General features: G+C 45.9%; 1 protein-coding gene across 1 annotated transcript; it reads right to left on the bottom strand.

The window, feature by feature from the left end:
* Window positions 1-14,951: 14,951 nt before the first annotated feature.
* On the bottom strand, window positions 14,952-18,605 carry RTP2 (receptor transporter protein 2). Its single transcript, XM_025869213.1, has 2 exons — window positions 18,336-18,605; window positions 14,952-15,468 (listed from the first exon to the last, which is right to left on the bottom strand). Exons 1-2 carry the CDS (start codon window positions 18,497-18,499, stop codon window positions 14,952-14,954), a joined length of 681 nt encoding a protein of 226 aa, XP_025724998.1. The 5' UTR covers window positions 18,500-18,605.
* Window positions 18,606-18,974: the final 369 nt, after the last annotated feature.

The raw sequence follows: 18,974 nt of genomic DNA, 5'->3' as shown, positions 1-18,974 counted from the left end.
ATGGGTCCATCAGTCTTTCCAGAAGCCTCCCACTTATTGATCTATGATTTCTGTTCAGGGCCCCCAGTGAAGTGACATTGAACTGAGCTCTGCCCCACTGTGCCACCCAGAGAACATCTCTCAGTTCTCTTTACCTTTTTGCCCCCTAAAAACAGGGTGTTAAATCTGGGGTCTTCCATGCACCTTTCCCGTGCAGCCATCCGAGGAGCAGCTGGGTCTGAGAAGTGAGGCGAGAAGCCGGAGCCCTGTCCCCTGAAATAGTGCAGAACAGATGGTGAAGCTCCTCTCCGGACTGATCCTAAGACCTGCCCTTTGAAGCGTGTGGTAGGGGCTATGTAAACACAGAGATGCCCTGTGGAGGGAAAGTAGCCTTACAGCTGCTCCAATTTCCTCACACTCAAATTTACGAGTATTAGTCTAGACTGATGATTCTTAAGCCTGGCTTCACACCACCATTGCCTAGGAAACATTTTCAAAGCCTAGATGCTGGGGTCCCATCTGCAAAGATTCTGATGCACAGCCTATGTCTTTGAAGAGCTTAATTCCAGAAAAAGCTGGGGTCACAAACTGCTGCCCACCGCTCTCCCTCTTTCCTCTCACTCTGTACCTTCGCCCTTTCTCTTCCTCCTGTGTTTTCTTCCTTTTCTCTCCTCCCCTCCTTGCTCTTGCCCCGTCTACCTTCTCTCTCAACCTCTTTACTCAGTCATCCCCAACAATCCTTTTCAACTCCTGCGCCCACTTTGGGCAGCACCTGAGCATAGTGGGCGTGGTTTTGCCTTGGGGGCGGTGCGAAGCACCTGCTTCATTGTCTTTCCTGACATCACCCCAAGAGCTGAGGGCAGAGGCAGGTTGGGCGCCAGAATTGGACCGGTCCACAGACCAGGACCTTCAAAATCATCCGGTCTGTTTACATACGGAAAAACTGAAGCCAAGAGAAGGGAGAGGTCTCTGTCAAGGCCACATGAGTGGTATCAGTCACAACCTCTGTTCTCTTAGTTCTATGCTCTTTCTGTGATAACAAGTGTGCTGTGAAGTTCCTTGAATCTCTTCTACCTAAGTGGTTGAAGTCATGTTATAAAGATCGGCAGCTCCTGCCCTGTCTTTGGGGGATAATGTGTCAGGCCTTCGTGCTTTGTGTCTCCATCCTTTTCTGGCTGTGCGTTTCTTATACCCGCAAAACGAACAGACCTCTCCCCGCCATGGCTGAGCTTGGCTGCTTTGGCTCCCGGGGGAGGAAGATCTTGTTACACTGAACTCTTCTGCCCTCTGCTGGCTGCATTGGTACAAAAGAGCTTCACCTACAGTTTTAGGGCAGGATTTTATTCAGTTAGTCCACCAACTTTTTTTTTTTTAAGATTTTATTTATTTATTTGAGAGAGAGAATGAGAGAGAGAGAGCGCGCACGAGAGGGGGGAGCGAGAGAGGGAGAAGCAGACTCCCTGCTGAGCAGGGAGCTCGATGCGGGACTCGATCCGGGAACTCCAGGATCATGACCTGAGTGGAAGGCAGTCGCCCAACCGAGCCACCCAGGAGCCCAGTCCACCAACTTTTAAAAAGCGCGCACTTTGCAGAGAGCACTGTACTGGTCCCAGAGTTGCAAAGAAGTAGGCAAAAAAGACCCACTTTCATCAAACACTCAATTATTGAACACTTTGTGGCAAGTGCTGTGCTGGGGATTCAGAGATGACCAAAATTCCATTTTGGCTTCGAGAAGAAGTCACAATCTGATAAATGACACAGAATTTTGTCTGAGCCATAGAATCAAAGAATTTACACTCGAAGGGACCACAGACACCTTCTAAGCCAGTGTTAGTCATTACAGGGTTCCCAAATTAGGCATAGGGCTTGTTGCACACAGGCTTCTGGGACTTCCAGGACCGGGGAAGGGCATGTTGCAGAGATTCTGTGCCTCTGCACAAGACTCTGCCACAGAGTTTCATAGCAACAAAAGGGCTGAAGGGAAAACAAAGTTTGAAAACTGCAGATCTAATACAAACCATCCTCCTATATGTTATCCGAATGCCCTCCAGCCTCATGAACTGTACTCACAATCGATACCCCATTTATAGCTGGTCCCAGAATCACTGACCTACCTAATCGCCCTTTTCATCCCCATGAGGGGGAGGCCCCCTGAGGATATCTCACGTGTGTCGAGAGCTCCCTTTTATAGGTGTTCCTGCCATCACTCACTGCTGTGTGGGGCCAGACCCATCTTCCCCAATGTTATGCCCAGAACCAAGGACACTTCCCTGGACCCCTGCTCTCTCCATGATACCCCCAACTGCCATGCCTGGGGCTCTTATATCAGTGGATCTCAAACTTCGGCTGCAACCAACATAAGGAAAACATTTTACATCATAATCCAGTGCACACATACACCTCTGCACATGTTTCTCAGAACAATACTTACCTTTATTACTGGTAATAAATTTCTGGTATTTTCTATTCTTTTCTATTTCTTTTTGTCTTTAATGCTGGTCATGCCCTATTAAATTAACTGTGCGACTCACTCTGAGTCGTAAACCTTGGTTTGAAACGCACTACCTTGGACCATGGCCCACGTGCACTGCACTCTGCCTGGACCCTCAGAGATTCCAGGTTGCTACTTTCCCCACGGCTGCACAGACTCATGGAGCATGAGACACCAGGCCCTGTTGCCCTGGGGGGCCGGTGCTCCCCTCTCGTCTCCTTCCTCCCCCTCTGCCTTCTATCTTTTTGGAGGGTCTCACTGCTGTTTTAATAGCCAGGAGTCTACGCTGTGAAGCAACTTGGCCCATGGCTGTAGAGACAGCAATGTTTGCTAACTGTAGTGGGTTGAATGGTGGCCCCTACAAGCTTATGTCCACATCTTAACCCCTACACCTGTGAATGTGACCTTATTTGAAAAAGGGATCTTTGCAGATGTAATTAAGAATGCCAATATGAGATCATCCTGGATGATCTGGGTGGCCCTAAATCCAAAGACAATGAGAAACTTAAGAGGAGAAGACACAGAGAAGAAGACTATGTGAAACAGAAGCAGTGATCGGAGGGAGGGGGCCACCACCACATGAGCCTCAGCAGCTACCAGAAGCTGGAAAAAGCAAGAAAAACAGGACCCTAGACCTTTTGGAGGAATTGTGACCTGACACTTGGCTTCCAGACCTCTGCCCCTCCAGAATGGCAAGATAATACATTTCTGTTATTTGAAGCCACCAGTTTGTGGTCATTTGATCCAGCAGCCATAAGAAACTAACAGACTAACCAAGCCTCTCCTTTCCCTCAGCTTTGAGGGGACCGGACAGAGCAGGATTCAAGTCACAGTTACCCTTTGTACCTGCACCTCTCCTCCCCCTCCCAACCTCAGGCCCCATCACAGAGTCAAGCTCATCCTTCCAGATGTCTTCTTCCAAAGGGTAGGTTCTACTAAGGGGCTCTAGAATCTCTTGCTGCAATTTGGCTGCTCTTGCAAGACTCCACCGCACCCCCCTTCAGACAGACATATCTGAATCAACTGAATCCCACTTACATACACAGTGGAATTTTTTCTCTGGGAACTTCCTCTATGTCCGTATAAATCAGTTGGTCAAACTGGAAACCAGGCCCAGTGTGGCAGTAGGAGTGGTGGGTAGGTGTGCTAATAAAATCCTGGAGGAGTGCAATGATTTGCCCAAACCTCAGAGTGAATTGGTAGTACATGGGTATTTATCTGAATGCTGACAACACAAATATGGAGCGTTTTCGGGTTTTCTCCTTCCCAGAGCTTTTGGGAAATCCACTCAGCTTTCAACCTTTTTATACCACCATCTTCTTCTTTTGCTGTCTTCCTCTTACCCTACTTCTGCACTTCCTAGTCATAAAACTTTTCTGGTAAACTGAAGAACCAACACCATGCCCTGGGAAAAAATAAACCCTTTGGCTAAGCAACGTGTAATAGCAGGGGTCAAAGGGAACAGAGTCAGCTCTGCGTTCCTAAAAGAAGACCAGTGTAGCAGGAAAGCTGCATTCTGAGATCCAAGGAGAGGTGACATGAGCTCTAGTAAGAAAAGATTCCTGCAACCAGCAACATCCTTCTAGGACCCTTCAGTTCTCAGATTCCATGCCACCAAAAGCTATATCTTCCAGATCCTTCCAGAGTCCCATTTCCTTCGTTAAAAGAGGTTGGGAATTTCTGCATTGATTTACTCTTGGCAACTCCAGAGGACTGATGCAAACCACATACGGTTTTTCCCTTCTAGAACCCATAACCCAAAGGGGCAGACCCATACAGCTAAATGATTCTGAAACAAGAGGACTATCTGTGTGTTGTTTTGTTTCATTTCATTGTTGCAATTACCTCATTGTCTAGCAGTAGTTTGTTTGCATGTCTACCTCTTTGCAAAAGGGTTTTCCTCAACAGCAGAGACTATGTCCTCCCATCTTGGTCTACCTAAAGATTGCCTGGGACATATGAAGTGTTCACAAAATGTTGGTCAAATATTGAGTTAATGTTGACCCTAGTGTCTTCAACTATCACATTTACCCCAGTAATGCCTAAATTTACCTCTTCTCATATCATATTTCTCTCCCTCTCCTTTTTGATGGCACATTTAAGTAATCATATTTTGTGAATCCTATAGATATGTGTTTCTTTTCTGTTTCTTTCCATTGTTGTCATAGTGGGCCACCACGCTAATTCAGGACCATACTATGTTTGTTATGAACTATTTTAAAAACCTCCTAACTGGCCTCCCATTGTTGGCTCTCTTCCCCAACCCCCAACACAGTTCCTTCAAATCTATTCTACATGCTTGGTCTGATTCAACTTCTAAATACACATCTGATGATATCACTGTTTCCCTTCAAACCTCCAAATGCAAATCACTATCTTCTAAAAAAAAGTCCATACTCCTTATTCAGGTTTTTGAGGTTCTCAGGAATGTGGTTTCAGCTTCTTCAGGTTTGGTTCCCATTGATGTTTCACCCTCCAGAAAATGCATGTGCTCACCAGTCCTTAAATCGACCATACACTTTAGTCTCTCTTGAACTGTGCATCCTGTTCCATGTGTCTGCAGTACATGCATGCACACTTCCTTCTATCGATGTCTACTCGCTCCTCAGAGAACATGTCCCATTTCATATTTTCCAGGGAAAAATGAATCCAGGGGCAGAGCCCACTTTAAAAAAATAATACAAAATTATGAATGCAAAATTCTCTCTTATCATCATGGAGAGAGTGAATAGGGATTCATAGAACAAAATTATTGAGCCTTATTGAGCATGAGGAACACTGAAGTAGGTGCCCTGGAAAACTGCCAAGCAGGAGGACAATAAAGATAAATGTAAAATGCTCCTCATGCTCAAGAAATTTACAAGGCAGCAGGAGATTCCAAGATATGCTAATAGCTCTCATCCAAGACAGCGTGGATTTGTTAAGTACAGGTTCACAAAACAGGTTGTGTGAATGTGCGGGATGATGTCCTTAATTCTATCTCTAGGCATCTGAGACAGCTTCCTAGAAGATGAGAATTTTTTTGTTGGACTTAAAGGAAGAGAATAAGCCAGCCGTTGGTGAAGAATGAGGACCAGAGAATTGCAGCCTTGGAGATCTGTGTGCTGGAGATCAGGAATAGCAGAAATACATGGTGTGTTTGAGGAGCAACACACAGTGCTATGTGACTCAGGTGCCAATGTACAGACCAATGAACCAGGAGGCCCTGGTGTGTTCCTGGTGGCCAGGTTCAGCTCCAAATGCCCGAAAACTCAAACTAGTAGTGGGTGGCTTTAAGCTAAGATGTTTATTTCTCTGGTGCATAAAATTCTAGGTTGATGATCCATGGCTGATAAGGTACTTGGTGGTATTAGGTACCAGGTAACTTCTATCTGTCCCTCTGCCATGTGTGGTTTTGGCCTCATGACCAAAGATGGCAGATTTGTGTTGAGGCAGCTGGATTGAAAAAAAAAAAAAGGTAAAGATGAGGAGAGCAAAGGACACATGGTCATTATTTGTGGGACACCGAATTTCTCAAAGATAGCCCTAACAATAGCTTCCACGCCATATGTTCTTCTTTTGATGTGCCTTTGACATACTCCTATTGAAAGGTGAGTTCTTTGCCTTCTCTCTGAAATTGGGCAGATTTTGTGATTGTTCTGATTAGAATATGGTACACTGGCACTATGTGATTGCCAAGCTAAGTCATAAAAGAGATGTTAACCTTTGCTTTCCTCACTGGGATACTCATCCTTGACACCTTCAGCGACCAGGCAGTCTGACTGCGGCCCTACTGCGAGGAAGGCCAATAACCCACACGGAGGACACCCAGGACTACATGAAAAAAAGTTACCCAGCCAGCCCTACATGCTTCAGTTCCAGCAACTGACTGCAACTGCGTGAGAGACACCCAATCAGAAGCCCTCAGTTGAGTTCTTTCTGCTCTCAGCAGCCATGAAAGATAGATAACAAAGTGGTTACTGTTGTTTCTATAACCTAAACACTGTCTTTTAAGGAAGTTCCCCCAAAGCTTTTCACCTGTAACTTCTGTGTAACTTATATCCTATTGGCCAGAACTTAGTCACAAAACCATACTTACTTGCAAAGGGGTCTGGGATAAGCAATCTTTATTCTGCAAGTCTGTGTGGCCAGCTAAGATCCTATTACTGTGGAAAAGGGGACAAAGGATTTTAGGAGAGAACTAGTGGTCAGCCACAGTTAAGAAAGGAACTCTTTGAAGGACCAGAGATGCATAAATACAATGTACTAATTTAAAAAAAAATGGTTACTTAAATATCACCTAATATGTATCTAAATCTATCTAGGTTATTTATTTACAACTATCTTGACCTAGGGAAAATTCAAGTTAGTTTACAAGAGTAGATTTTTAAGATCCAAATTAGAAGTTGTACCTTCAGGTTCAAGGTGATACACGTCAGCCAATGCACCTATTTTCCAAACCTTCTAAACTTTCCAAATTCCCTATTGGCATAATCAAATGCAAAGTAAAGAGAGATCTGTATTCATTGGGAACCACAAATGTTACATTCCCAAAATGCTCAGAGATACAGGTATGATACAGTACCAAGGCCAATGCCACTGAATGTGGACCAATCCGTGTTTCTCTATATGCAAACAAAACGTTCACCTCAGGAGTAAGAGGAAAAGACCACCTCCCCCAGCAGAAGAGCACTAACTCATCTTTCCAGGCTTGGAGTGGCAAGGCAAACTGGAGGCAAATCTCTACCCCACCTCTGGAACTATACCGGGTCCCTACACAGGAATTGCCTAGTCACTGCACTAATTTTGGATTAAATTTGCAGAAATGTAAAGCAAGGGGATGCCACCTATAAAGCCAACTTCTTATAAGGTATTCATGGCAGTCCGTGAGAGAAGCAATGATCCTATGACTTGATCTATAACAAAATACAGAAAAGGACCATTTTGCCATGCTCCTATGGCCATGCAGGGCGGCTGCATCTGAGGGCGGCTCCCTCCCTACAACCCCCTTGTTAACATGACCTCTCTTCCAGTAAACAAACCTTCTGGGAAATAAGGCATTTTTCTTCTGCTTTTGTCAGAGACCAAATAATTTGAAGAGACATGGCACAGTCTCTAACAGAACACTCCCCCCATCTCCCTGTTGCAAGCATCAGCAGAGAAAAGTCATTAAGTGTATGAAAAATTATAGTTCAAATACATAAAGACAATCTAAAGAATCAGAATAAATGCCTCCCTCTCCTCTGTGAACGACATTACTACAAGAAAGAAAACAAAACAAGCAAAACCTTAGAAGTTCTCTAGATTGTATTCTCTACAAGATTTGTGAGGCTATTGTACACACACACACACACATTTTACATTACATCAGGCAATGTAAAAGAAAAGAAACATTAGATTGATAACAAAATTTTTCTCTGTCTCAATAAATTCCAGAAGATACTGAAAAACGTCACCAGGTTTTGAGAGAAAGAAATAAAGGATTGCGATCACAGAATATAATATTTAGCCAAGCTATTCTGGGGGAATAAGAGCAACAAAAATCTTAGCCAAACTAACCACAGATCCTCTCTGAAGATATTTCTCACAAAAGTACTTCAAATGAAAGGAAGAGAATAAATCAAAATAAAGACCTCTAAAATGGAGTGGGCTGGCATAAAGATGATAAGGAAAAATAAAATTGTAAAATTTAAAAGTTAATTCCTAAATTAATATTATGAAACATAATGCATGTGTCTAAGGTAATTCTTGAAGGAAACCATATAAGCCATAAAGGATTTTCTTAATTTAGTTATAAAATACTAGATCATTCTAACAAAACTGGAAATCCAAGTTGGCAGTGAAGAGGGTATGTGAAATTTCTCCCCATTCTACCAAAAGAATGAATAGCTTATGTAACATTTTTGAAATAGATGTAAGAATATGGTAAAAATACTCTTTCCTTAAATGTTAATTTATTCATTACTTTTTTTTTTTTTTCTTTCTTTTTTTTTTTCTTTTTCTTTCTTTCTTTCTTTCTTTCTTTCTTTCTTTCTTTCTTTCTTTCTTTCTTTCTTTCTTTCTTTCTTTCTTTCTTTTTTCTTTCTTTCTTTTTTAGAGGAAGAAAGAGAGAGAGAGAGAACATGAACAGGGGTAGAGGGCCGAGGGGGACGGAGAGAGAAAATCTTAAGCAGGCTCCACACTCAGCGTGGACCCCGACATGGGGCTCTATCTCATGACCCTGAGATCATGACCTGAACCGAAATCAAGAGTCGGATGCTTAAGCAACTGAACCACCAGGTGCCCCTGCTGTTTAACTTTTTATGGGAAATATAATTTTTAAAAGTCTATCGATACTATAAAATAAGTTGTTAAGGGATTACAAAGCATGAAAACAGAAATAATTTTTACATGAAGTTACACTCCTTAATTTCTAAATAAAGGCAAATATATATATTTCATTTTTACCCTAAGATTTAGGAACACCCTTTTAAAACTAAATTCTTGAATTTTATTTTACTTGGTTAATTATTTGGTTTTTTTCAGGTAAATATCTCACAATCAGAAAAAAATCTTTCTGTATATTTTTGTTTTTGAGTTCATGGAGACATCTGAACACCCCATGGACTCCTTGTCAATTTCCTTTAGCCAAAGACCTCCAGGAACATATGTATTACTAAACAAAGTTGGGTTTTTTGACTCATTGCAAAGAGCAAGGATTCACTTAGCAACCTTGAAGCATCTCAGTAAGAGGGTATTAGAAAAGACATACTATAGCACTGGGGCATGTACCAGGTGGGGGAAGGTTGGTGTAAGTGGGCTGTGCTCTGGAATGGATATTATCAGAAAGTGGGGATAATTCTATGATGGAGTATCTTAATTATTCTTATCTAGAAGGCCAGAAGGTATGACTGGTAAAGAAATAGCAGCCATTCATATTGGCCATGATAGGGGGTTATTTTGAAGTTTGGACAATGTGCATGCTTCTATTTGTATTCAGATACAGTTATAGAGTGGTCTTATGCTTGCCTTGATCCAGCATCACCCCAGAGTGGTCTGGTCAATGTTGGTGTTTTATGAATTGTTTATGTTCAACAGGTGAGCACCACAACCTAACTGTGAGGGTAAGGCCAGCTCCCAGATGTTGGAGACTGCTTTTCTCTTTCTCATCTCTTATATAAGCACTTATTGATATATGAACACACACACATTATCAAAAGTTTTGCATATTTTATTCTGTTAGAAACATTTATTCTTGTTTAATGCTTCTATAATGGATATGGACATATGTATATTTAAATCTTTAAGGAAGTAATTTATTTTAATTGTAGGAATAAAAAGAAACAAAAAAGCAAAAAGGAAAATAATCTGTACCATAACTGTCCTCAACATATGTGAACAATTGGGAGTGGAAACAAATTGCCTACTTTCACTGATTATTAAAGTAGTTAATTGACCTTATTTCAGTATTGAATAAACAAAGCTTTGTGTGTTACTTGACTAAAGTTAATAGTTTTGTGATTTGCAGCCCAGATTCTCATTGCCCACAGAGCACTTGAAGACATCATTCATGCCCATCCCTAAAGTGGAAGCTGAGACTCTTCTCAGCTGCTGAGGAGAAAGAAAAGGATAGATGGAGATTGTGGTGAGGGGAGACTGAATGCTTCCTCTCATTCACAGGTGGTGCCACGTACAACATCTTCAGTCATTCTAATGCTTCTAAGAGGCACTAGGGTTGGATTGCTGTTCTGTATTACTTTTTCATTTTCTTTTAAAGACAAGTTCTAAAACTGACAATAAAATGTCTACCATAAATCAAAATGCTCCTCCCTCACTCTTTACTTGAGCCAAGAAAACCGTCTTCACCCAACTCCAGCCTACCTTGTTTTTCTGCCGTAAATCTAGCCAATGCTCCTAGATTCCTCTTGTGCTCCACCCTCCTGACTTCTCCTTGGTACTTGTTTGCTTACTGCTTCCTGGATATGAAGTGAGCTTTGCCTTTGGGTTTTCCTTTTTCACTCCAGTTGGGATGAACTTGGCTCCCTGCCAGCCCTAGCCTTGACCTCCCGACCACTTCCGTACATCCTTGAAGACATACCGGCTGCATGACTCTTCTTCTCAGAAACCATTCCTAGCCCCTCAACCCTGAGGTATGATTAGGCTGTCCCCTCTCCTAGCACAGCATTGACTAGTACACAATATGAGCCCTCCAAGTCAGGGACTGTGTCTGATTATCTTGGTGATCTTGGAACTTAGGACAGGCAAGGAATCAAACAGAGTAGATGTATGTTGTCTTATGGATGAAAATGGAAAGAATATAGCTGTATAACTATAGAATATACCTCATACCATTTTTTTTTCCAGGGGTAGTAATGGGTTTATAATGATTCATTTCACTGTATCCTTGGACTGGTACCCAGATCACGAGTCTTGACATCGCATTCTTTTGCATGCCTTACTGTATTCTTCATCAGGGAGTCTGCCGACTGCCAACCAGCAACCAATGAAAGCTATCTGTGCTTACTCAGTGGTGTAAAATCAGCACAAAGATGCACATGAGGGTGATAAAGCATTGTCTTCTTATAACTCCTATAATACAGATGTAGTTGTAGGATATACACAGACCCCAGATACTACTAATAATAAGCATCTCTTGCCAGGTCACAAAAAGGCCCACATGAGAGGTGGGGTACAAATACTCATTCCACATAACAACATCAAAGGTACATGAGCATGGGGCTAATCTTACACTGAATGTCTACAAGAGTTCCCCTAAACTTCTTGTCATCTATTCCAGTAGACAAGTTTTGTACATTTTCCAGACTTCTCTGTTTCCACGTTTCTAGAAATCCAGCTTCTCTTTCTTCAGCTACTGGTCTGAAGTCCAGCTATCATCCAGATGTTAGTGGATAGCTGTGCCCTCTGGGTGAGGTGCTGGGGTCTCAATACCTGTCATGTTTTAAGTCATACAGGCTTACTTAATTCTTCATTTCTGGGCCATTTCAGCTCCTATACCAGATTTCTACTAACCAGCTCTCAAGTCTTGCAAAACTAAACATCTTGCTAAGCCTCAGTTTCCCCTGTGTAAGTGTAATTACACTGCGTAAATTTACACTGTGTAAATTACACATTTACACTGTGTAAATAATTACAGTGCCTATCCCAGGACTGTTAGTAAGGGGAAATTATACTTATTAGCTGGCATGTCCTTCCCTCCCAGGTTGGGGGTACCACAGCCCACAAAACATACACAGGATGGTTCTTGGTGGGAGGGAAGGTGTGGGAGATTATATTGCATCCAAGACAAGAATTTAGTCCATCAGCCTTCTGATTAAGCAGTTACTTTGTGCCAGGTACTGGGGAGAGGTAGGTGAAAAACAAGTGAGAGTGGTGAGCAGACACACACACAACAGTGACAACACAACATGACAAGTGCAGTAGCAGAGCGGGGTGAGAGGCTAAGGTTGCCTGGGGCTGTGAACGAAGGCTTGACACCAGAGTTAAGGCTCCAGCTGACACTGAAGAAAAGGCCCCTGAAAGGCAGATGGGGACAGGGTTCCCAGGGGGTGAACATCTCAGTATGAGGAGCACTGGCTTGGTGGGAGTGGCAGGACAACCTAGTGATCGAGAACTGAAGTTCTGAAATCAGAGAGACCCTGGATTTCAACCTCAGCACTGGGACCTACTAACTGGGCTCACATGAACCAGTGTCTTAACCTCGCTGAGCCTCAGCCCTACTAAAGATGATAATAATGCCTGCCTCAAACGGTTGTTTTCAGAATTAGATGAGACAATGCATACTTAGCACAACACCTCACGCACTGTAAATTATTATAGTAGCAACTGCTTATTGAGCTCCTTCTCAATAAATGTTCTGTAGTATTATTATTATCTGGAAAATGAGGTGTGCCTGGGTAATGAGACTAAGTTTTGTCCATTAGCAGAAAAGAGCTCTGGAAGAGTTTAAGCAGGATAGTGAGCTAACTATATCTGATTAATGGAAAAATCACCCCTAGAGAGTGGTAGGGTGCAGGGTCGGCTGTACGAGGGGAGGCTACAGGTGTGATGATTATTAAGGAGGCTGCAGAGTCAAGGAACACCAAAGGATGAGTCTGGGCGGTAGGAAGTGGGAAGGAAGGAGAGGAGACCAAGCCAGAGGTACTTAGGAAGAACAATCAACAAGACACGTTGATCCATTTGTGCCGGGAGGGGTAGGGCGGTCAGGGAGGATCAGGAGATAACTCCCAGACTTCTGGGAAGTGGGAGGAACAAGTTTGGATGGTAAAGTGAAGAGGTCAGCCTTGGTCATGCTGAGGGAACTCCCAGGGGTCAGGTCGATTGGTCTGTGGGCCTGGAGTGTGGTAGCAGGCCTCCTAGAGCTATAAAGACTGGGCGTTCCCAGGCATGAGAACCTACTAAGTGAGCAGGTACATGTTACCCAGGAAGAACAACAGAGAGCCTCCAGGGGAACCCCAGCGTATAAGGAAGGGATGGACGAGAGAGGGAACATCACAACAGAGAGGAAACAGAAGGGGGAGGATGAGGCACAAGTGCTGTCATAAAATCTTCCAGGAGAGGGTGCAAGATGCTACATCCAGAGCAGGTGACAGACAGGCAGAAAAGTAGCTGGCCCCCAGAAGCTACCACCTGTCTGCAGTTGAGCAGCACGTTATGGGACACACACTCTGCACAGACCCAGCTGAGCATTCTCTGTAGCTAACAGAGGTGAACACAACTTCACGTGCCCCCAGTTCACAAATGTTCCAGTCTGCTGCCCTTCTTGTACCTCTAGCATGCCCAACCAGAGAGGTAGATTCATCCAGGTTACCTGGCTCTCTGCTCCTACAAGTCCAGATGGAAATCCAGACAAGCCACCAGAACCCCCTGCTAAAGCTGGAGAAGAGTAAAGCCAGTCTGACATACAGTGGGCAGGTGGGACACAGTGTCCAAATCAGCCCACCACTGGAAACATAGCTAGCTGGACACACCAGCCTTGAACCTCATCTTCAGTTCTCAGGGACCACTTGGGATAGATGCTCTAAGGGTGGGCTGCAGAAAGTTGTGAATGTCAGGAAAGAATTGGGAGTGTGAATAGGAGAGTTTCTGTTTCCTATTCCAGACAATAATAAACACAGGGTCATCTCACACCAAACCATGAGTCAAATTGCCCAAGTCACAGCTATGCCTAAGGGAATAGGCACAGCAAATCCATTCCTTGTAATGGGGCAAGTCTCATGGACTCAGAAAAGGAGAAGATGCTAGAAGACAGGTACTGTCTGCCTCCACTACTCATGCTTCCCCTTGGTCATCACCTCCTCTGAATGGAGACACATAACTCCACTGTCACCTGAAAGATTCCAGATCTGCCTAATATGCCCCTTCCCTCACTATCCCCAGGAACAAGGAGATCCATAGAATTGGCTGCAAAGGTATTTTCGTTAAGGATGGCAGAGGAACATCTCCCTGCATTGTGTAATTAGTGGTGCTGTAGCTCACACATTTCTTCAAAACACAGGAATGTATTCTCCAAGACACCCCCCCCACCCACACACACACACAGTGAAAGCAAGAGAGACTGAGAGAGAGTGCCATCATCTTGTAGTGAATTTCAATAGGTCCTCTCCCAGGAAATAAGTTTAGTCAACACTGGGACCCACAAATTCCAATCCACGGACAGCCAGAAACACAGCGATTACAGACTGATTTGTGTATCTCTAACACACCACATCCCTACCTGTCCTTGCCCCCAGAAGGCTCCACGATGCACCCCTTTAAACCTGTGTCCCCCTCTGATTTTTATGAGACCACACACATTTAAGTGGGAATTTCAAGCTCTAGACTAGTGCTGTCCAGTAGAAATTTCTGTGATGATGTTCTGTATCTGCATAGCACAGTATGGTAGCCACTAGCCACATATGGCTACTGAGAACTTGATATGTGGCTGGTGCAACTGAGGAACTGAATTTTTACTTTTATTTCATTTTAATTAATTTAAATTTAGATAATCACATATGACTAGTAACTACCAAATTGGACAGTGCAGCTCTAGCACCAAAGTCAAAATCTGAAACTTTCAGAATGGTGGGAGCAGACTCTCCAAGACAGGGACTAAATCAAGATGCATTGAGTATTGATGTATAGGGTGGGATCACTGCCTACTCCAAGGGGAACCATGGCAGGTCAGAGGCAGCTGAACACGAACTTGAGATGAGGTCAGGGCATGACAGGATCTACGAGGGTCTAATGGGATGTGGGAAATGGAAATGGAGCTAAAGGTGGGGTAGAGATGGAGGTGGAGGAAGTGGAGGGAGAAGATTAGTACTACCACCAAGCCTAAATCCTCCTTAGACCCTCTCTGTAAATTTTAATGGAAGGACCATTAAATATCCCCCAGAACAAACTTCCCATTCTGCAGAGGAATACACTGAGGCCCAGAGAGAGCTGTCCAGAGCATATGTTGACTCTGCAGAAGAATCACAACCAGAACGGTCGCCCCCACTCCCACCCCACATGTGTGGCTCCACTAAAGGAAGGTAGAGCCGCGGAAGGAGAACTGAAGGTAGACAATGAGCAGGCAGAGGGAGGCCCCAATGAGGCACCAGCGAAGGGAGAAGAAGTTGTAGCCCAAACCCTCCTGGGCGCTTGGCTTGGACGCTCCTGAGAAGGTGTAGGTGGTCGCCTCCTCCTCCAGCAGCTTCTCGCTGGGTTTCCAGTGCACGATGCCCTCCTGGCAGGCCTCGCAGAACTCACTGTGGTGTGGACCCCCATCCGGGCGGCTGGCCACGTGGATGCGGTACTGGTCACCGTCTTCATTGTAGCACTGCTCCCGCAGGCTGGTGATGAGGTTGTCCACCAGGCTCTCGATGTTCTCCTCCAGCATGCTCGACTCGTCCAGCCGCGCCGTGCCGCACTCGTAGCACAGCTGCTTGAAGACGCGCATGCGCACCGAGCCCGCCCGCTGGGCGCGGTCCAGGTACATGTGGAAGAGGATGACCACGTGGGCCGACTGCCAGGTGTGCCAGCACCAGGAGCAGTGGAACCTGCGGGGAGGGGAGCGAAGGTTGGAGAGGGTCGGCCTCCCTCCCAGCGACAGCCCGCCCTGGAGGAACCCAGAAAGAATGGGTCCTGCCTGCCTGTGCCTGGAGGTAAAGGCTGCTTGTTGGTTGTCCCTTGGGTTCTTTAGCGCTCTTTAGGAGGCTCTGCCTCCTCCCAGTGAGCTCCCCTGGGCCTGGAGCAGTGTCCTCAGGAGCCTGGTTTCTAGCAGTCTCTCCAGCCTGCTTCCTGCACACCTTCCTGTGGCCTCAGCTCCCCCTAAGCCTAATGCACTCAAGACATGCACCTGTACCTTCACAGGGCTCCCTCCCACAATCTGGGCCCTATTTTTCCTCTGTTAATTGCAGGGTGATGGTGTCCAATAAGGCTCTTTTCACTCAGACCTCCCCTGCCTCTACCTGTCTCATTCATGCATTCTGCCTGCTCTGGGGAGAAAAAGAGATGCCTCTAACTACTGAGCACAGACCACCAAGAATAACTCAGAGACTAACCACCAAGAATCCACCAGATGGACTGGTGGATGGGTGATGGGCCAATAGGGAGAGGACTACGGAATTTGGTCCTGTACCTTCGTAGCTCTCTTAACCCTTGACAGGTCATCCCTAGACCCACTCTAGCCCTGCCACAGAGACTGGAAAAGAGGATCCTAGTCTGCATCCTCCTCCACACACATGTACATATGCACACTTACGTACACACAGGCCACACTTGAGACAAAGTGGGCCCCCTAGAGTCCCAGCCTAAGGATAGTGGAAGGAAGTAGTCTGGGACTCATCTAGCCATGCCCCACTCCCTCAGCCCCCACCTGGTGCTTGTGCATCGTCAGTGATGGAGCACTCATTACCTTCGGGCCAGTTCCTTCCATCCTGAAAGGAACTCTTCCAGAACCTGTTAGAACAGCTTTACACTTGAGGGTCTACTGGGCCAAGTTTGCCCGCACTGCTGAATATCTCTGGGTCCCCTGTACAATGGCCCCAAGGACCTTTGATGAGGAATTCAATTCAGTCCAACAGACACCACTTAGCATCTACTTTATGCCAAGCACCACATAGTCCAGGCTGTGGGGTAGAGATGAAGCCAAGCCTGCCCCTGAGGCCTGGATCCCACAGACAACATAAGCACAGAACAATACCCAGCATAGGCCAAGGCCAGGCTGGCCAGCAGAGCAGCTTGATTGGTCCTAAGCCAGAAGGGGGTCCCCACTCACATTGGGCCAGAGTTGTGGGGCACCAGGATTAATGCATCCTATGACTTCCAGGGAGAGTGAGCCTGTGCACAGAATAACACAACAGCAGCAGTTCTGAAGGCCTGCCTGAGGCCAGCTGAGAGCCACAGGCCACCAGCCAGGAGCAGGACCAGGTGAGACCTGAGGCAGGGAGCAGCCACGAGCCCGTGGAGCTCAGCCCCTCATCCGCTGGGCCCCTGGCCTTCTGGGCCCAAGTTTCCAGCCCTTTGCATTCCTCTCAACAGCCAGCTCAGGGGCTTCATGTGTTCTGTCTCCTTCTTCTACATCTTTTTAATCAAGCCAATCCAGAGTTGGTTCCTCTCCCTCAAGCTAGAACTCAGATCTTAAACTTCAAAACAGCAGACCTAGTACAAGGGGACCTTGTAGGATCATCTAGTCAACCTCATTTTACTGAGATGAAACAGAAGCAGAGAGAAAGAGAGCCATCCATGTACAGCCAGCCAGAGACCGAGCCAGGACCCAGCATATAACAGGTGCACAATAATGTCTCTGGAATTGATGCAAATTGAAATTAACCAACCAACCTCTGCTTCTCTGTCTTTTGTCCCTAAGACAAGTTCACTCTAATATTTACAGGTCTTAGAACAAGAGTACAAACAGAAATAGCCTGCTTCCTACTGCCACCCCCAGCAGCATGCCACACCATACAAACACGCCTGAACGACCCAGTCTGTGTGTCCAAGTTCTGTGTGTCCATACCCCCAAAACACAGCCACCCGTTGGCCTCCCTGGGGGCCTTTGGGGTACTATTTGTCCTTGAATCAGTGGACTCAGGGAAGAGGACTGCATAGGCCCTGAAAGTGAGTCTGAGGCAGCTTGGGCAGGGAATTCTGTGGTCCTGATCCCAAGTCACAGTCTAGAAGGAGAGGCATGTGGGCTTCAGATGGATATGTTCCCTTAGCCTCAAGGACTCCTTGCGCTGTGGAAGACATGAGGTTCCTATAAGGTATAGGACTCTGGGCTTTAAGGACCCAAGGGAAATTGTGTCCAAAGCTGAGTCTTTTTGTCACAGACCCATAGACAATAAAGCTGGAAGGGTCTTAATTGGTCACCCAAGGCCAACTTCCTGGTTTTGCAAATGTGAAAACTGAGGCCCGGAAAGGGAAAGAGACTTTTCACAAGTTCACAGAATTAGTTAGCCATAAAGGCAGCTTCCCAGAACATAGCAGGGGGACAATGAATGTTTTTGTGTTCAGATCAAACTGGACTGAGTTGACTAAACAGACCTAGGACCAGAGCACAGGCCCCAACCCTAAGCTAAAAGGTTTTCTCAGCAGATCTCATGGCCTCCTCCCCTCAGGCCCTACCATTTTTTAAGAGATTATAAAAATGTGAAAACATCTAAAATGTCGGAGATTGTAGGGACATTATAGCTCTTCATTTAGTGGAAAACCAAGACCCAAAGACAGAACACAACTTGCCGAGGTCACCCAGACAGTCAGTGGTACAGCTGCGATTAGAACCCAGGCCTCTTTGACCCTCTTGGAAGTTCCTTCTCTGCCCCCTAACCTGAGCTGACCCCAGGACCAGGCTCCATGTATCTCTCTGCCTCCCCTTGGAAGATGCCCCCAAGGCTGCCTGCAGGCCTCTCCAGTCTGGGCTGCTCACCTGCCTGAGGCATGCTGCTCCAGGTACTGTTTCCAACCTGGGGCCAGCTCGTTGGGCTTGAGGTTGGGATCTATGACGAGTTCCCAGCTGTCGGCTGGCTTGGCCACCTCCATCTTCTCATAGAAGACTTTCTTCCATTCACAAGTGGTCAGGCTGGTAGACATGGTCCTGCTGGCAGGGATAGAAGCTTGAATTCAGCCTAAGGGAGCATACAGAAAGAGCCCAAGTCGATGCAGAGCAGTTCAGTCTCTGTGGTCTGAAAATCCTCATCAACAGGACCAGGAGGAAACAGGACCCAGCACTATCTTTTGTCACCTGGCACCTGTTTCCATGGCAGCTGAGCCGGGAGCCAAGAGCCAGGCCTGGGGAGGAGGGAAGTCCCAAGAGAGAGTTCTAAGGCCCAGAGCTGGGCTGGAGAGGCAGGGCTGGGTAGTGACCCTGAGTGGAAAGGGCAGGCTGGGAGGCTCAGGCCCAGATCACAGCCACCCAGGCCTTCAAGGGTCTCCACCCTCCTGCTTCCCCTACTGCTTCACCCTACTGCTCTTCCAAGTATCCTGCACATTGTGTGCGACAGTAACTATGACACCCTGGGGAGCCAAGGAGAAACAAGGGCTGAGGAAATGCAGAGCCTGCAGCTTG

The sequence above is a fragment of the Callorhinus ursinus genome, unplaced genomic scaffold (genome assembly GCF_003265705.2).
Source record: "Callorhinus ursinus isolate GAN/ISIS: 27379988/994484 unplaced genomic scaffold, GSC_fseal_2.0 scaffold1, whole genome shotgun sequence".
Lineage (NCBI taxonomy): Eukaryota > Metazoa > Chordata > Mammalia > Carnivora > Otariidae > Callorhinus > Callorhinus ursinus.
This window is presented reverse-complemented; position numbering and strand designations above follow the sequence as displayed.